The sequence below is a fragment of the Myiozetetes cayanensis genome, unplaced genomic scaffold, assembly GCF_022539395.1.
Source record: "Myiozetetes cayanensis isolate MyiCay16 unplaced genomic scaffold, myiCay2020 scf5-8, whole genome shotgun sequence".
In the NCBI taxonomy this organism is placed as follows: domain Eukaryota; kingdom Metazoa; phylum Chordata; class Aves; order Passeriformes; family Tyrannidae; genus Myiozetetes; species Myiozetetes cayanensis.
Genome location: NW_026087742.1, coordinates 300092 through 317339, shown reverse-complemented (window position 1 = coordinate 317339; position 17248 = coordinate 300092). Strand labels below are relative to the sequence as shown.

Genomic DNA, 17248 nt, shown 5'->3' with positions numbered 1-17248 from the left:
ATACACTCATTTGCATATCCCTGCCCCGCCTCTGTCACGTCCCTCCTCCAATGGGATCCCACCCTCCCTGCAGACAGCCCCGCTCCTCCCTTCTCATTGGCTGCCTGCCCTTCCCGCCCGCCCCCTACCGCAGAGCAGCCAATGGGGGAGCGGCCCCCGGCTGATCCCATTGGCACCTCCAGGTGACCCCGGTGGCACCTCCAGGTGATCCCCCCTGGTGGCACCTCCAGAGCGCCGCTGGAGAACCCCCTCCCGGTCCTGCCCCCATAGCCACCCTTGGGGCCGAGGGGCGTCACTTGGGGATGCCCAGGTGGGGTGTCCAGGGCACACCCGCTCGCCCCCGGGGGACACGTGCACTCCACCTTAGGGACACCTGGGAAGCGGGGACAGGGTGGTGACAGCCAGGACAGAGGGACAGCCAGGAAGCAATGCGGGGCCGAGCCCGAGGCGGGTGAGGGTCAGGAGGGGGGCCATGATACCCCACGTGCATCCAGGAAGGCGAAGGGATGTCACCAAGGGCACGGAATCATCGGTGGCAGAGGCTGGAGTGGGGCAGCTCCTGGCTGAGGGCCCCAGGCCCTGCTCTGGGACTGGTTCGAAGGATTAAAGGATTTAATCCTGGGATTTGAACCGCGGCTGGGAGCAGGGAGGCTGGAGGGGACACTTGGTAGTTTGGGTAGTTTTTCACTCCAATTTTGGCAGCTTGGGCAGTGCCAGCGCGTGCCAGCACCAAACCCTCTGGGGACTTCTCCAGCATCAAATTCCGTGGCCCAGGATAAACTGTCATATTGGGCTGGGATGAAAGCACCGCATTGATCCCGGATAATAAATTGCTCCTTAGCAGGATGGCGGGAATGAAAACCACAGCCCTGATGCGAGGATGATGGGCAGACTGGGGGGTCTCCTGCCATTCTGGGGTGGCTGCTGGAGCCAGAGGAGCAGCCCAGGGCTGGATCCTGCCCCAGTCCCAGCCCAGGTACAAAGGGGTCCCAGAACAGGCCCCATCATCCATCCCAGCGCAGGATTCCACTGCAGTCCCAGTCCAAGCTGGATCCTGCCCAGGCCCAGGTCCTGGCTGGGAAGGGGGAGTCCCCATCTGGCACATGGGGGTGGAAAGAGCATCCCAGAGGATTGGAGCATCCTGGGATTCTGGAACATTCCAGGAGGGAACAGGGCCTGGGGGAGTGGGACAACCGGAGCAGCTGGGGGTCTGGAGCACCCAGGGTGGGGATCAGTGAATCCCGGGGCATTGGAGCGTTCCACAGGACTGGAGGATCCAGGAAGAGGCTGGAGCTTCCTGCGAGGGGAAGGTGTGGGGGGGTCAGAGCTATGTGGCCCAAGCTTGAGTCGCCCCCCCGAGGGCGATTTTGGAGTGCGTAAGTCTCAACTGGAGCCCCTCAGTTCCCCACGAGGCCACCCACCAACCTGTCACAGGGAGGTCGATGTATGAAATTTATTTAGGAAAACCAAAACCCACCAGAAAAGAGAAATAATAATAAAGAAGGAGAAGGGGAGAAGGAGGTGAAGAAGTTGGAAGAGAAGGAGAAGGAGGAGGAGGAGGAAAAAAGGAGAAAGGGGAGGAGGAGAGGAAGAAAGAGTCATCTCTTCCTCAGGCTCCGTTGGAGCCCAGAACAACCAGTGCTGCGAGAGGGGAGGACGGAAAAGCTGGAGGAGGTTTGCACACCCACACACACCCAGGCACACTTGTGGGTGAGCTGGGCTGGGCTGGCTGTGCTCCCCTGGATCCAGAGGGGTATGTACAGGGGTGGGAGCCAGGAAAGCATCAACCACCTACACACACCAGCAGTGGGGGCTGGAAAATTGGGATACAGCTGGGAAACAGGCATCCCTGCATGACCCCCCGTGGTATGGTACCCCGGATGCAGAACCCAAGTGCAGGACACCCCCACATCCATCAGATGGAGAAGCCCCGCATCGCCAGGCACGCCTGGGTCAGCACTGGGATGCGGGGCCCATCTGGGAGCAGTTGTACCCCCGGCACATCAGTGCCATAGCCATGCCAGTGCCACACTGGGGAGGGAGCCGCTGTCCTCCTCTTGCAGCTTGGGGGTTTGCTGCCTTCTGGGACCATCCCTGCCCCCACTGGTGGCGTGGGGAAGGGAGAAGGGCTTGAGGGGGTCTTGGGGACAAAGCCGTGGGCCAGCAGCCAGACGCGGTCACCAGGTGGGTCCCACCAGGGCTCGGGCAAAGCGTCTCGCTAAAGGCATCTCCGAGTAGGTAAGGCAAAAGGAGCTCAGGTCACTTCATCTGCGCAGTGCCGCTCAGCGCTGGGCTCTCCCGTGGCTGCTGCACACACGCACTCCAGGGATCCCAAGAACACAGGCAAGGCATTGCTTACAGAGGAGCTCAGGAGAGGAACGGCCTCAGTGCCGCCCAAATCCTGGAGGGACCTGCTGTGCACCACCGGGATGGTGCCGTGGAGTGCTGCGGAGGAGTGAGGATGGGACAGCAAATGGCCCCATGTCCACCCTTGAGCCTGGTGGGGCCAGGGGACTGATGGGACTGATGCCAGCAGTGCCAGAATTTCACCATGCCTGCCCCTGCTCTGGTGGCGAACCCATCCAGCTCCCACAAACTGGATGATGCAGCCTGGGGGCTCAGTGCACCTCAATCCCTTGGGGCTCAGCTCCCACACTCATCCCCGACACGCCCTTTGGCTCAACCCCGGCAGGGCAAGCTGCTCACCACAGTTCCCCTGCTCATGGGTGTTTCAAGTGGCTTTGGATGGGGTGACAGAGCTCTGGGTCACACACAGTTGGACCCTGTGGGGCTGGTGGAGCCCCTGGGGCTGAGGGGGTCCATAGGGGTTCAGCTGTGGGACTGGAGGGACCACAGGAAGGTCAGCAAAGTCCACGCACGGTGATCTGTAGGAGAGGAGGAACCACAGAAGACCATGAGGGTCCAGGTACGGTGGTCTGCAGGGCCAGAGGAACCACAGGAGTTGGTGGGGTACATGCACAGCTGTCAGCATGACAGGGGAGTGGTGGGAGACTATCAGGGTCCATGTATGGCCAGAGTGACCATGGGAGACCAACAGCATCCACGCACGGTGCCAAGAAGGACCAGAGGGACCCCAGAGTGCCGGCAGGGTCTGTGCACACGGGTCAGGATGGCTGGAGTTGTGAAGCCACTGCGAGCCAGGGATGCTCCCGACACACTGGGCACCAGGGAAGCTGCTTGCAGTGAAGAGGCTCCTGGGTGGGCACCACAGGAACACCTACGCAGGGGGGCTGTGTTGGGGACACAGCAGGGACACAGCTGGGACTGGATGGACCCTCTGCAGAGCACAGCCCCCTCTGTGTGTGTGCAAACCAGGAGCAGGGCCCCCAGCCTCGGCACATGTGTAGCCCTTGCAGGGGACGTGGTTGCATGGGACTGAGCTGGGCGAGGGATACAAATCCTTCCATGGGTGAGTGGATCCAGGGGTCCCAGGGAAGGGGGGATTTTAGCCAACAGATGCTCAGCAGCTGCTGGGAAGAGGCCAGAGCAGGTTCTCCAGGGTGGGACCCAGCAAGGCGTGCAGGCACAGTATACCCATGGCCATCCCGCTCCAGGTGCCTCTTCCCTCCTCCAGCTGAGCCAACCTCCTTCCACAGGCCTGATCCATGGTCCACAGAAACCCACACCTCCACCCTGCAGCCACTCTATGGCTCTCCCACTGCCCCTCGCCATCCTGCCATCCCCCTCTGTCCCACTGACCCCCACACACCCATTTCAGGGGGACTGACCCCTCCAGGGGTGCTTCCACTGAGGACTCATTCTCACTGTCACCCCATGGGGACAAGGCCTGCAGCCTTAAGGCAGTTTAAAGCACATCCATCCCTCAGCCCCACAGTGTCCTCTGGTGCTCCCAGCCAACAAGGCAGTGTCCCAAGGCCCACCAGGTGGAGAGAACACCTGAACACCAGCCCCAGAGGGAGGAAACAGTCACCCACTGGTTGGGAAGGGCCAGCGGTGGGTGCTGGCAGCACACAGCCCTTGCTGTCATGGTCCAGAGTCACTGATGTCCCCCCAAAACTCCCCCCCAAGGTTTGGGGGATGAGGCTTGGGGATGCTCCTGGCCCAGCTGTGGCTGTGGCCCCCCATCGCCTCCCTCACTCGGCCGTGGCCTCAGGGGGCTGCCCCACCTCAGGGTCCAGGCAGCCATTGAGCTGGGGGTCTGGGGCCTGGGGGTCATAGTCCTCATCCAGAAAGTCCAGGGAGTTGTTACTGGGCAAGCCTCGGATGGTGAATTTGTGGGAGACCTTGGTCCACTGCTCCCGGTTGCTGGCCACCCGCTCGTAGAGCTCTGCTGCCTTGGGGAACAGGTCCTGCAGCAACCTGGGGGGTGGGGGGTACACCCCATCAGCACAGGGCTGCACCTCCTTAGTTGGGTGCAGCCCCATCCCTACTGCTTGGAAGCCCCATCTAACATATGCAAGACACCCTGTGCAGCACCCTTGTCCCACCCTGAGAGGGGTGTGGGGTGGCAGGAGGTCCCCCCCACCCCAGTGCCAGCCCTGGGGCTCACTTGTAGATGGGCATGGCAATGTGCTCCATGAAGCTGATCTGCAGCTCGGGGATGTAGGCTTTCTCTCGGTCCATCATCTCCAGCGGGCTGTTTCCCATGGCTTTCTCCTGCATGGATAGTGAGGGGGAGGATGGGTCAATGCCAGTGCCACTCCCCTGCCCCATTCCTGGGCAAGACCTCTCTGCTCACCACCCACCCCCACATCCCATTCTCCTCGGTGTTTGCCAAGAGCGTTGGCCAAGCCCAGCCCTGCCAGGTGGTACCTACCAGGTCACCCTGGGAGAAGAACTCCTTGTAGATCAGTTCCTGCAAGGGACACATGTCAGTGCGGGGAGTGCAGCCTGGGCTGACCCCCGAAACCCTGCCCTCCAGACCCCTCCCTGCAGCTCTGTATCAGGCAGGGACACAGCTCTGGCATGGGGGGAGTGCTGCACAGTCCAGGGTTCTGCATGGAGGCACTCCCTCCACACGAGGGGCAAGTGGGTCCCTGGTGCCATGCAGGTGACCTGGAGGGGTTGTGGGGTGGTGTTCAGGGGACAGCCCCGTGGTGTAGCACTCACTGCGATCTTCCTGGTGGTCTTCCAGCCCTTGGTCTGGTCAGAGAGGTCGCAGGAGGTCATGAGCAGGCAGAGCAGCAGGCTGCGGTGCTGCTTGTTCTTGGGGTCATACCCCACTGTGGGCAGAGAGCGGGCAGAAGTTGGAGTGGGGGGCTCAGGAAGGAGCTCCACAGCCCCATCACTCCACATATGAGGACTCTGGGGACAGCCAGGACCTCCCATGTCACCTCCCACCTTTGGTGGGATGAGTTACCACCACCCCCCCAGTCCCAGTCTTAATCCCAGGAGCTTCACCTTCTGCCATTTTCTGGAGGTCCTTGAAGATGCGGAGGTGGTGGGCCAGGTCAGTGGCCAAGATGATGTCCCTCATCAGGTCCAGCATGCGCTGGTAGTCCTGTGGACAAGGCAGCTGCCGTGCCCAGCTCTGTGCCCCTGCCAGCTCCCTCATCCCCAGGAATCCAGGGACGGGGAGCTGGGGGTCTGGAGGGGACTCAGGGGCTCAGCACAGGCAGGGCTGGCCCGGGAGGGGTGTCAAGGCAGGGTCTCACCTTTCGGGAGAAGTGGTCAAAGATGTTGCAGCCTTGGCTGTTGAGGATGGCAATGGCTTGGGCGAAGTGATGCCTCTGCGGGTGAAACCAGGATGGTGGGAGCAGGCAAGGAGCAGGCAGGGAGCAGGCAGGGATGCTGGCACACAGCCAGAACGCTAGAGAGCAAGGCAGTGGGAGGTTTCGGGGGGATCTTACCTCCATGACAGAGCCCTCGGAGCTGTAGAGCGCAGCCAGGACCGATTTCTGCAAGGTAGAGTAGCTGGAGTGATGGTGCTATGGGGGCAAAGAGGCCTCCCAGCTCTGCCCCTGTCCCTGTGCCCCCCACCCGTGCCCATCCCAGCGCTGGGCTCGGCTCACCGAGGCCACCTGGAAGGAGTTATTGGTGCCTCTGTGGTCCAGGTCGTGGCACATGCAGGAGATGAAGAGGGCAAAGATCTCGATGTCTCTGGGGAGGGGGAGAAGGGAAACTGAGGGAGGCAGGAGGGCAGGGAGCACCCCAGCTGGGCCAGGGGATGAGGGACAGGGACAGGGATGGCACCTAGCCTTACTCCAGGTAGTTGACAAGCTCCAGGTTCTTGTAGAGCAGGTAGCAGAAGTGGGAGACGGAGAAGGCATGCATCCAGTTGTGGTAGGGGGGGTCACGGTACCCCTTCTTCACCATCAGGCAGAACCTGGCAGGGGAACAGGCCCATGCAGGGGCGAATCTCACCCCCCAGGGACCTCCACCTGACCAGGTGCCCCCCAAGCAGCCATGGGGTTGGGGATGGAGAATGGGATGAGGAGAGAATGGGGAAAGGGACAGAGATGGGGATGGGGAAGGTGGATCATGATGTGGATGTGGTTGTGAAGAGGCACTGAGACAGGGACAGGAACAGCGATGGGAATGGGGATGGGGACAGGGAAGGGAACAGGGAAGGGAATGGGATAGGGACAAGGAAGGTGGACAGTGATACGGATGGGGATGAGAATGTGGATAGTGGAGAAAGATTGGGACCCACCTGGTGAGTGTCTGACGGTCCATCTTGTAGGTGTTGATGAAGTTCATGTCCTGCAGCATGCTGAGGATGGCCTGCAGAGTGGACAGGGTGGCAGGGGATGACAGTGCCCACCATGAGCCATCCCTGCCCCTGCCCAGCATGGAAATGCTTAGGGATGCAGCCACATTTCCCCATCCCAGCTCCCCAGGGTTGATGTATGTGACCTGACAGAGCGCAGCAGGAGACAGTGGCAGCTGAGAACTGTCCCCACGGCCCTCACCATGGAGGTGTCATCCTCAGGCAGGGAGCGTGGTGTGTAGGTGAAGCTGGCAAAGTTGGGGTCAATCGTGGACACAGGCTGGATGCCCTCGCTCAGCAGCTTGGTGTACTCATCGTCTGACACCTGCGGGAGCCATAGCCAGTGGCTCATGCTGTCACCAGGTCCCCAGGGAGACCCAAGGGCCACATGAGCCACAGGGAGAGTAGAGAGCCCTGGGATATCAACACCAGCCCCCCCCCACCACCTCAGGGTGAAGTGTGGGGGCACCACACTGGTAGCAGGGGTCCCACCCCTGTCCCCATCCCTGTCCCTGTCCTCATGCCACCTCACCTTCATGTGGTACATCATCATCTCGTTGGCCAGGTGGCTTCGGTACTGTGCCTCATTCACCTTCTTGTACAGCAGGGACTGCGGGGCAGGATCGGGGTATGGGAGCACTGGGGGTAGACACCCTCCAGCACCCCCAGCCCACCCTGGCACCTCAGCATATCCTTATCCCCATGTACGCCCTCCCCATCCCATGGCCACCACCACTTGTTCCCACAGAACAGGGACCACACACACACGTCCCCTCATCCCTCTGTGCTGTGACAGAGCCAGGGGCCCCCCTTGTGTGTGACCCCTTCCAGGCTGGGCACCCCCGGCACGCACATGGGCGATGCTGATGCCGCAGTAGATGGAGAAGGCAGTGGCCAGGTCCTCATCGAACTTGCTGAACCAAGGGCCATTGATCTTGTTGACCAGCTCTGCTACCCCGATGACCTCTGGAGAAGAGGGGGGGCAATGGGAAGGGTCAGGCCCGTGTGCTGGGGACAGTGCCACGTCCACATGACGGGTGACCAGACCAGCACGTGCTGACTGAGGCACCTGTCCCCCATGGCAATGTGCCCCCCTCGCTCCCTCACCCTGGCTCTCGTTCTTTATGGGGAAGCAGAGGATGTTGCGGGTGCGGAAGCCGGTGCTGTCGTCCACCCCACGGTAGAAGAGCGGGTGTGAGTAGGCATCCTTGATGTTCAGGATCTTGCCAGTGGTGGCCACGTGCCCAGCAATGCCCTGGTCCGCTGGGATGCGGATCTCGTAGCTCTGTGGGCAGGGGGAGGGCGTCACCAGCAAGGCTTGGGGGGCAGGACACACCCCCGAGCCACCCAAGCCCACCCCGCTGGCCTGGTGCTCACCTCGTCGTCCACCACGCCGCCATCGAACACCTTGGCCACCAGCTCGTGGCTTAGCCGGTCCAGCAGGAACACGGAGCATCTGCAAGGGATGCCGCTGCCGTTCGCACCCACAGGGGAGCCCGGTGTCCCCTCCGTGTGCCCCCACCTGTTTGCCCCCCTCCCACTCACATCTCGGCGTTGCTGAGGTTCCGGGCCTCCGTAATGATCTCCTGCAGCAGGACGGACACGTCATCTGTGGGGGATGCAGGGCAGGGTCAGGGACCCCCACCAGGGCAGCACGGCCCCCCCACCCCACCCTCGGGCCATGGTGGGTGGGGGGCTCAGCTCAGGGGCACAGCAGGAAGGTTGGGGGGCACAGACAGACAGGGCTGTGTGTTGTGTGTGTGGCATGTGAGCAGCACACACGTGTGTGCAGCAGTGCCCGTACGTGCGAGCAGCATATACGTGTGAGCAGCACATACGTGTGTTCTGCAGCACATGTGCACACTTGTTCTAAGATCTCCATGGTCGTGCCATATGCACGTGTGCAGCCATGCAGCATCACTGTATGCCAGCTCATGTCACCCTCCTGTGACCATCCCCCAGCAAGGGGACAGGGTCCTCCCTGGCTGGGAACAGACCCCAGTGCCACCGCCTCCCGCTGTGCTCCCTTGCCATAGGGGCTCTCCTGTGCACCTACCCAGGTGGGTGAAGAGGTTCTTGGCCACCTGCAGCAGGGCCTGGGGGGACAGAGGGGATGCCATCAGTGAACAGCATGAGGTGGGACACGCACACGCACACGTGTGACATGGCCCCACAGGCGCTCACCTGGCACTCGCACTTGAGCTTCTGCTCCTTCTGGAAGGCCAAGGTGCTCGTGAGCACCGTGGAGGTGTAACAGAAGCAGTGCTGGATCTTGTGCTCATCCGTGTCCGTGTAGCTGGCAGGGGGACACCTCAGTTCCCTGTCCCCACTGGTCCCCCCCCTTCCTCCATGGTGACAATGATCCAGCACCCCCAAAGCAAGGGGGTACAGCCCCACAGAGCCCCAGCTGAGCCACTACTCACCTCTCTCCACTCAGCTTGTTGAAGGCACAGGCCAGTGCCACCACCTGGGAGGTGGCCCGGCTGATGACAGGGACACAGAGCATGGAGGTGACCTCGCAGCCCAACATGCTGCTCAGCTGTTTGTGCTCCTCCTGCAGGCAGAGGTGAGATAGGGGTGGAACCAGCACCTCTGGCCGCCCCCAGGAGGCAGCGGGGTGACACCTGTGTGTCCTCAGGTGCAGGGGGGACACAACTGGTACCCACTTCACTGATGTCCTTCAAGGTGATGGGCTTCTTATCCTCCACCACCTGCCCCAGGCGCCCGAAGGTGAGCTGCAGGGCGAGAGGACGAGTGAGCCTGTGGTGCCTATTGAGCACACCCCCACCCCTCACCACCCCCACCCTGCTCACCGAAAAGCTGATCTCCTCCTCAAGGACACGGTCCCCCACCACCTGGAGGAGATGGAGGGAGGGAGGTGCCCATGAGGATGACGCCATGCTCAGGGGGTGTCATGGAACCCTCTGGGGGTCAGGGTTGGGAGACCCTTGTGGCACCCACCTGGCAGAAGAGCTGGTGGTTGTCCTCAGAGACGAGCAGGAGGCAGCAGCACAGCGACTGGGTCTCCTGCTTCAGCTGAAGGGATAGCAGGGGGTTAGCACCCCAGCCTGCCCTGAGCACTCTCAGGGCAGGATCTGGCCCCTCCTCTGCCTCCCTGTGCCCAGGGCAACCACACATGCTATACAAAACCAGGTGCCCCACCCCAGAACCTCTTCCCTGTGCCTTGGCAGGGTCACTCTGGAAATCACTGCTGGGAAGGGCAAGGCTGCTCGCTGGACACTACTGAGGGTTGTGTACAGGGTGCCAGAGAGCAGAAGAGGAACCTGTAGGTTTTCTCACAGAGTTTTTGGGGTGAGAGTGGCACTGTTAACTCTGGAGACTACTGATGGTTATGACGAGGCTGTTCCCTCTGGTCACTGCTGATGACTGCACAGCTAATGCTCGAGGCATTTCTCTACTTTGGGGAATTTTCTTCTGTTTTGAAATAAAACAGGGCTCCCTGGTGTGTCCCAGGGCTCAGGGTAGATGGGGGTCAGGGCTGGTGGGGGGACTACTCACATAGTTTATGACCTTGAGCTGCAGCGAGGCGGCATCCAGGTCATAGAGCTCACCTGTAGGAGGGATCACAGTGCCATGAGGGGCTGGGGATGGTTCCACCCTGCACACAGACCCTCCCCCTCACAGTGTCCCCCTACCCACTCACCACAGAGCTGCAGGATCTTGCAGTCCAGGTCACTGTAGCTGCTCTCAGGTGCCTTCTCAGGCTTGGCCAGGGAGGTCTGGGAGGAACTGGTGGAGAGGCTGACCTGGGGCCAGGGCTGCAGCTTCTGCAGGGCTTGCAGGCGCCGGAATGCCACCAGGGCCTGCAAGTGGGGCAGAAAGGACAAGGAACAGCAAGGTTTGGGGGGGGTCACAGGTCCCCAGGTGGCAGGTCCCACAGTCCAGAGGGAGTCACTCACATGTCTCTCCAGTGCACGAAGGTTCTGCTCATCTGAGTCGCTCAGCTGGCCACAGTGCACCTGGAGGGAGAGTGATGTGAGGGCCCCCATGTCCAGGCCCTGGCCCTGTCCTCCAGAGTCCTGCCCATATCCCCACACTCACCAGGATGACACACACCACAGTCCCACTGTTCTTGTCCACCAGCGGGATGATGAGCACTGTGAGGAAGAGAGGGTCAGTCCTGGGTGAGCCCCAGGGGCAGCCCAGAGCTGTGGAGCTCAGCCCTTGGGGTGCATGTACACTGTGCCCCCACGTGTCATGACCCACCCACCCAGCCATCCTCCCCTGCAACCCTCCATCCACCCACCAACCCATTTATCCATCCATTCATCCTTCCACCCATCCATCTCCTTGCACCTCCACCCCTCCACTCATCCTTACACCTACGCACCCCCCACCCCTAAGATCCCCCTTCCCCACAGGCCCCACCTTGCGTGCCAGGGGCCAGGGGCGCTGCCAGGGGGCCCAGGTGCTGGCCAGGGAGCTCGGCAGGGAGCAGCCCCCCACATTCTAGCCGCTTCTGCTTTCGCACAGCATCCCTGTGGGGACAGGGACACCCTGAGAACCGCCTGGGAAGGGCACCTGGGCAGAGAAATCCCTGGAAAGGGTGCCACCTCCTGGGCAGGGACACCCACTGAAGGGGGACCTGCGTGCTCAGGGAGGGGACAGGCTCAAGGACTGTGCAGAACACGTGCACACGTGTGTCCCTGCACATATACACACACCCCCTGTGCAGACGCGTGCACACCCACGACGAGGATGGGCAGGGAAAGGAGATGTGCACAAGGATGGAGCTGGAATGAGGATGGGGATGGGGTCAGGGATGGGAAACCTCATGCCCCCTGTGCCACACGTGTGTGCCCACGCCCAGGCCTGGGGGGGGCCAAGCTCACCTGAGCTTCCCATCGGGGGGCAGCTCGTGGGGGGGGTCGTCGCAGAGCAGCCGCGTGTCCCCATCCAGCAGGTAGATGTAGACGTGCTCCTGGGGGCAGGGGGGTAGCACACACGTGTGTGCAAACACACGCGCACACCCACATTTGCACACACACCCCCACACACACATGAATAGACCCTGAACACACATGCACAGTCATGCATGTGTGCACACCCCTGCACATGCCTACACATACCTGTACACACGTGCACACACCTTCACACGCCTGCACACGTGTGCACCATTCACACCCAGCCATGGCCGGGACTCCCCAGGGAATGGTGCTGGCACGATGCTCACCAGCACCAGGGCCGTCAGGATCAGGGCCATCAGCACGCCCAGGGACACCAGCACCCTCGGGCCATCATAAGCACCAGGGCCACCACCAGCACCCTGACCCATATAAGGGGAGAATTCTGCAGAGGGCTGGGGACAGGGAGACCCCACCCCAGGCTCAACCCCAGAATCAACCAAAGAAATCAAGCAGCAAATCCAGCCTCCATACCCTCCCAGGGCTCCCCCCAGCCCAGGGGATCTCAGCAACCCAACAACTCCCACCCACTCACCCGGGAGGATGCTCTGCCCCCACTCCCCCCCGGCCCCCACGTACCACGGCGGGCAGCAGGGTGATGAGGGCATGGCGGAGGGCATCCCGCAGGGCGGGGGCATCCAGCGCAGCACCCAGGCTCAGCAGAGCATCCTGCAGAGAGGGCAGAGGGTCACTGGGGCCTGACACCACAGGGAGGGGCACTGCGGCACCCACCCTCCCTCACCCCACCGTGGCACGGGTCCTCCTGCCCTCAGACCACTCGCAGCTGCCTCCAGCTTCCTGAAGCCTCCTGGGGGCCCAAACCCTCCTTTTGTGGTCAACGTCCGTGATGGGGGTTATGGACATATCCCAGAAAAGGGGGGAGGCTTTGAACTGAGCCACACTGCCCTCGGTGCTAGCCATGCCATAAAGCACCACTGGGAAGAGATATGGGACAAGGAGATGTATAAAAGCTCATCTGGGGATTAATGACCCCATGGAGGGATGGAGGGGTTGGGATAGACACATGGAAAAGCTAGGGGGCACAGGGGCCTCCGTGGCACAACCCTCCCAGCTCTGCTCCTGCCTCCAGCCCTCATCTGGGAGACTAGGATAAGGATGACATGATGATGGGAACAGCGGATGCTCCGAGGCAGACACCAGATAACCGTTCTGGGATTTGCTCTTTCTTCAGTCCCACCTCTGCCACGCAGATCCAAGCTGCATCCCTGACAACCAGACCTGGGGACTGTTCCCAACCCTGCACCCTGGGATCCCACGTGGGACAGCAGCCCCTCACCATGCCACCCCCCCTTCTCAGCCCGGGAACATCCTCAGCCGCGGGGCCGGATCCAAGTGGCGCACGGGAGCGTGGCTGGCGGCGAGGGCGCTTCCAGCTGAAGACATTGGCGCTGGATGTTATTCCAACAGGGCCGCATCTCCAGTCACTTACTCACACTGGAGACACATGCACTGTAGAATACAGCCAGGCCCTGGCCAGGTGGCCGTCCTGCTATCCCTCTGTCCCACCGGATCCTCCACAGCGGCCCCCTGGGGGCGGGGGGACATGGGGCAAAGTCTGAGCAGGACCCCTGGGTCTGCTTGGGGTATCACATGCCGGTGGCACACTTGGCATGGGGACAGACAGGTGGCAACTGGACATGGGTGGTGGCTTTAATAGGGCTGGGAATGCGGGTCCTTCTCTGGAGTGGTGAGGGGAAAGCTGCAGGAGCTAAAAAAAGATATTCCCAAGATGAGGAGAGGGCGGCGCAGACAGGCAGGAAGGCTTGCAGAGGAGGAGGCAGGGGGAGTGAGGGTGGGCTGGGAAGGGCATCACACTCATTCCACTCATCCCACTAAATGGCTCGTCCCACTCACTCCATCGTCCCACTCAGCCTACTCACCATATTAATCTAGTTCATCCCACTCATCCCATTCAATGGCTCATCCAACTCAAATGCTTGTCCCACTCATCCTGCTCATCTCACTCACCTTGCTAGTCCCATTCATCCAGCTTGCCCCGCTCATCCCACTCAATGGCTCATCCCACTCATACCACTCATCCTGCTTACCCCACTCCCAGCCCAGAGCAGGGGTTTGCCCTGACACCCTCACCCCATGTAACCCCATGTCCCTCAGGCCTGGGAGTGCTGCAGCCCCTCTTTGGGGGCTCTGCTGGGACACAGCCTGGGCCCAGAGCCAGCACAGCCAGAGTCGCCACCGCAGCCCCATCTTGGGTATTGCCATAAACAGCCTTTCCCATGGGCTTCCCCTTGTCCCATTCCCAGAACTCCATACCATGGGCCCCATCCAGGCACCACCCCAGTTTGGGCGAGGCTCCTCCAGATCCATCTCTACTCCACGGATGCCAGGGCTTTTGGATGCATCCCAGATGCAATGGGATGCTCCAGCACTGGCAGGAAGAGGAAGCCATTGGCTACCCCATGCCTGTCACCAGGAATGTCACCAAGACAGGCTCACCCAGCTCTGTACCTGCACCCAGCAAGGCAGGGGACCAGAACTCTCCCAGGGGGGAGTTCCCAGTGCCTGTTCTGTATCCCAGCTTCCGTGGAGAGCAGAGCTGTGGTAATGTTTCCCAGGAGGGCACGGTGGGTTAATTAACTTCACCAAAACACAGGAAGCACAGAGGGATTGCAGTTCCCCACTGCTGAAGCAGAGCACAGTGCCCTCATCAGAGCCCGATGCCCTCATCCCAAGCGCTGCATACCCAGCAACTCTGGAGGAAAATACTGCCTGGAAATGGGATGCCTGCAGATGGGCATGGAAAGGACTTTGAGAACAGATCCAAGGACAGGGTGTGGGCAGGGGACGTGGAATGGCATCACCAACAGCTCCAGGAGTTGAGGATGCTGCTGCTGCAGAGCAGGTGAGCAGTGCCCTGTCCCTGTCCAGGTTCCTGTCCTGTCCCCACGTGCCCTCACATGGTCCCGTGGGACTCTCACCCTGGGAATGTTGTCACCCTTGCTCTGGTCTGAGAGGAGAGGGATGCTGGTCTCACTCTGCTGGACTCCTGAGCTGATAGGGTGACCCTTGAGACCGTGATGCCAGCAGGAACTTTGCCAGCTCCCCTTGGCCAGCATCCCATGGTGTGGCATAACACCAGAGCCGTATCTGCCTCAGTACTCCTGCTGGAGCTGGTGGGTGATTAATGACACCATTCATCTCCTTAGAGTAAGGATTTGTCTCTGTTCCAACACAGAATCCCTCTCTGGCTGCAGCAAAGCCAAATCCCACCACAGTCCAGCCTCCGGAGCACTGCCTGCTCTCCCTGTCATGGAAAACGGCCCTTTTTTCTTTTCCCTCTAGTTCTTACCCACTATTTCCCTTTGGAGAGTAGCAGCAGCATCCCATACCCAGCCATAAGATGGTGGGAAACCCCAGCATAGTCCTCCCAACACCTGTTCCAGGCTTCGGCAGACCCAGCTGGGATGGAAAAGCAGCTTTTCCAGTGGAGGAAATTCACCAGCAGTGAAAAGGAGGGTGTCTCTCCTTTTTTCAGAAGGGACAGCCCTGCTCCCCATACCGGCTACAGCACCTTGGTTTGTTCCCCCTGACACCCTCAGCCTCTCTGGATGTTTATGGAATAGAGAAATCCCATCCTGGATGGCTTCCTCTCAGGAAAGGCTCATTTCACACCTGCCATGGGGAGGGTGGGGAGGACACCAAGAGGTTGGGGGGGGGTCTCACTGACCTCACAGGGTCTCAGTCCCTGGACTTGCACCCCTTCCCCTGGCCTTGCTCCTGGGAGATGAGTGGAGTCCCCCCAGGGTGAGCAGGAGCCCCCACGAGCAGGCAGAGGCCAGATCCAGTGCAGCAAGGCACTCACTGGGGTGCTCAGCCCCCCTGAGGGTACCTGGAATTTGGGATCTCTCCCAGAGGGGGACACTTGGCCACTTGGCAAATAGAGCTCATACCAGGCAGAGCTCAAACCCAGGACCTGCCATCCACGGGACTCCTCTTCAGCCACAGGGAAGCTGAGCCAGGCAGCAATGCCTAGGGCCTGGGAGCATCCTGCTCCTGGGGGAATGCTGAGCCAGGCTGCAGGACCCCCACGCTGCCTTACAAGGGGATCCTGGGCTGAGGGGGCCCCAGATGGATCCTGCCATCGCTGCTGGAGCACCTGTGGGTGCTGGCTCCACAGGAGGATGCTGGCAGCAGACCAGGCTTCCATGGCAGGCTTCTGCCACATCCCTCCCCAAGGAACCTTGAGGAAGTGAATCATCTCCTCGCCAAGCTTCCAGCCCAGCTTTGCTGTAAAAATTCCAAGTAAATGATCTGCCAGAGGTGACCCCTCGAGCTTGAGGCGTTCATCTCACTGTGAGCCCTGGGAGCTCAGCTCCTGCCCCTCCAATGGGACTTTTTCCACTGGGGAACGCAAGGGAAATGAGCCCAATTAATTCTGGCAGTGGACTAGTGCATTAGCCCCTGCCTGAGCGATCACCTTTGGGATGGAGCTGGACATCGCTCCGTCTGGACAACTTCACCCGTAGTTGGGGACCCCAAATCAAATTAGAACATCCGAGATGCTGACTGCACAGCTATCTGTGCCTGTGGGCAGCGCATCCCAGAACCCACATCCCATGCATATGCTTGCCAGTGGATTTGCCAGGCTCAAGGTGCAAAGGGATGAGGATGCTTGGGAGCACAGAATACAGCAAGGAGGGGTCTGGGGCAGGGAAAAGGACCCCCCTGCAGCCCCTCTCACACCAGCCCTATGTCTCTCATAGAGGGTTTGCAGGCTTCAAGGACAGCAGACCTGCTCCCCAGGGCATTCCCTATGGAGCAGAGCCCTGGATGAGGAGGGTGATCCTGGGGTGTCCCCATCGCAGTCCCGCCAAGCTGGGAATGGGGGCTCGGGGCTCCCTCCTGCCATGGGCTCTTCACATAGGATGCATTTTTAGCTGCCAGCCCCTGGATCTTTTTACATCTGACAGTCAAAAAGCAAAATCCTGTTCAGATTCCTTGGGAGGCAGCCTACCTCCACCGGCACAGCCCCTCACTGCTCCCCAGCCTGGGTCCCTGGCGAACCCTGCCTGCCCCAACCCTGCAGGCAGGAACACCCACACCCTCTCCCATACCCCAGCTCTACCTTTTACCATCACTTTCCCCTTTCCAGGGAAAAGTGATGGGTTAACTTTCTCCCCTCTCACCTCCCGTTCAAGGAGGAAGATGCTGGTCCAGGACCCCCTTTTGCCCTCACCCGCTGCAGCCAGGGCTGTCTCCAAGCACATGGGGACGGATGTCCCTGCCTTTGTCACCTCTCCAGTGCGCGGCCGCAGGGTGACAGCGCCAGGGGGAGCAGCTGATCCCCCTGGGCCCCCCAAGCTGAGCCACAGCTGCCAGCAAACGCCCAGCCTGCGCCCGCGCCGCCCTGCCCAAGCATTTGCCGAGCAATCTGGCGGCGTTAAAAATATCCCAAAATATCCCTGAGCCGTGATTCATCCTCCTCTCCCGCCTCCGGCGATACTAAGCCCCCCCCTAGCCCCACTCCTCTCCCGGGGGGCTGCTCACCACCCCGGCTGCTCGGCCCCGTGCTCCGGCCGAGGTGGTTAAATATAGCCGAGCCCTGGCCGTGCGTTGGCAACGCGGAGCTGACAACAGGGCAGGGCAGGGC

General features: G+C 61.1%; 1 protein-coding gene across 1 annotated transcript in view; it reads right to left on the bottom strand.

Annotated features, from left to right (window-relative positions):
• Positions 1 to 1439: 1439 nt before the first annotated feature.
• PDE2A (phosphodiesterase 2A) overlaps positions 1440 to 17248 on the bottom strand; it is a 37825-nt gene continuing 22016 nt past the window's right edge. Inside the window, exons 3-31 of the mRNA XM_050332710.1 lie at positions 12196 to 12285; positions 11545 to 11633; positions 11081 to 11190; positions 10754 to 10809; positions 10612 to 10671; positions 10356 to 10515; positions 10211 to 10263; positions 9653 to 9727; positions 9505 to 9546; positions 9358 to 9426; positions 9115 to 9245; positions 8876 to 8987; positions 8748 to 8787; positions 8237 to 8300; positions 8069 to 8147; positions 7799 to 7976; positions 7545 to 7657; positions 7224 to 7301; positions 6894 to 7016; positions 6635 to 6705; positions 6185 to 6307; positions 5994 to 6081; positions 5832 to 5879; positions 5637 to 5711; positions 5383 to 5482; positions 5092 to 5204; positions 4799 to 4837; positions 4532 to 4638; positions 1440 to 4341 (exon numbers count right to left, since the gene is read on the bottom strand). Of these exons, the coding sequence (XP_050188667.1) occupies positions 4116 to 4341; positions 4532 to 4638; positions 4799 to 4837; positions 5092 to 5204; positions 5383 to 5482; positions 5637 to 5711; positions 5832 to 5879; positions 5994 to 6081; positions 6185 to 6307; positions 6635 to 6705; positions 6894 to 7016; positions 7224 to 7301; positions 7545 to 7657; positions 7799 to 7976; positions 8069 to 8147; positions 8237 to 8300; positions 8748 to 8787; positions 8876 to 8987; positions 9115 to 9245; positions 9358 to 9426; positions 9505 to 9546; positions 9653 to 9727; positions 10211 to 10263; positions 10356 to 10515; positions 10612 to 10671; positions 10754 to 10809; positions 11081 to 11190; positions 11545 to 11633; positions 12196 to 12285 (2712 nt within the window). The 3' untranslated portion in view covers positions 1440 to 4115. The remainder of the gene's footprint in view (positions 4342 to 4531; positions 4639 to 4798; positions 4838 to 5091; positions 5205 to 5382; positions 5483 to 5636; positions 5712 to 5831; positions 5880 to 5993; positions 6082 to 6184; positions 6308 to 6634; positions 6706 to 6893; positions 7017 to 7223; positions 7302 to 7544; positions 7658 to 7798; positions 7977 to 8068; positions 8148 to 8236; positions 8301 to 8747; positions 8788 to 8875; positions 8988 to 9114; positions 9246 to 9357; positions 9427 to 9504; positions 9547 to 9652; positions 9728 to 10210; positions 10264 to 10355; positions 10516 to 10611; positions 10672 to 10753; positions 10810 to 11080; positions 11191 to 11544; positions 11634 to 12195; positions 12286 to 17248) is intronic.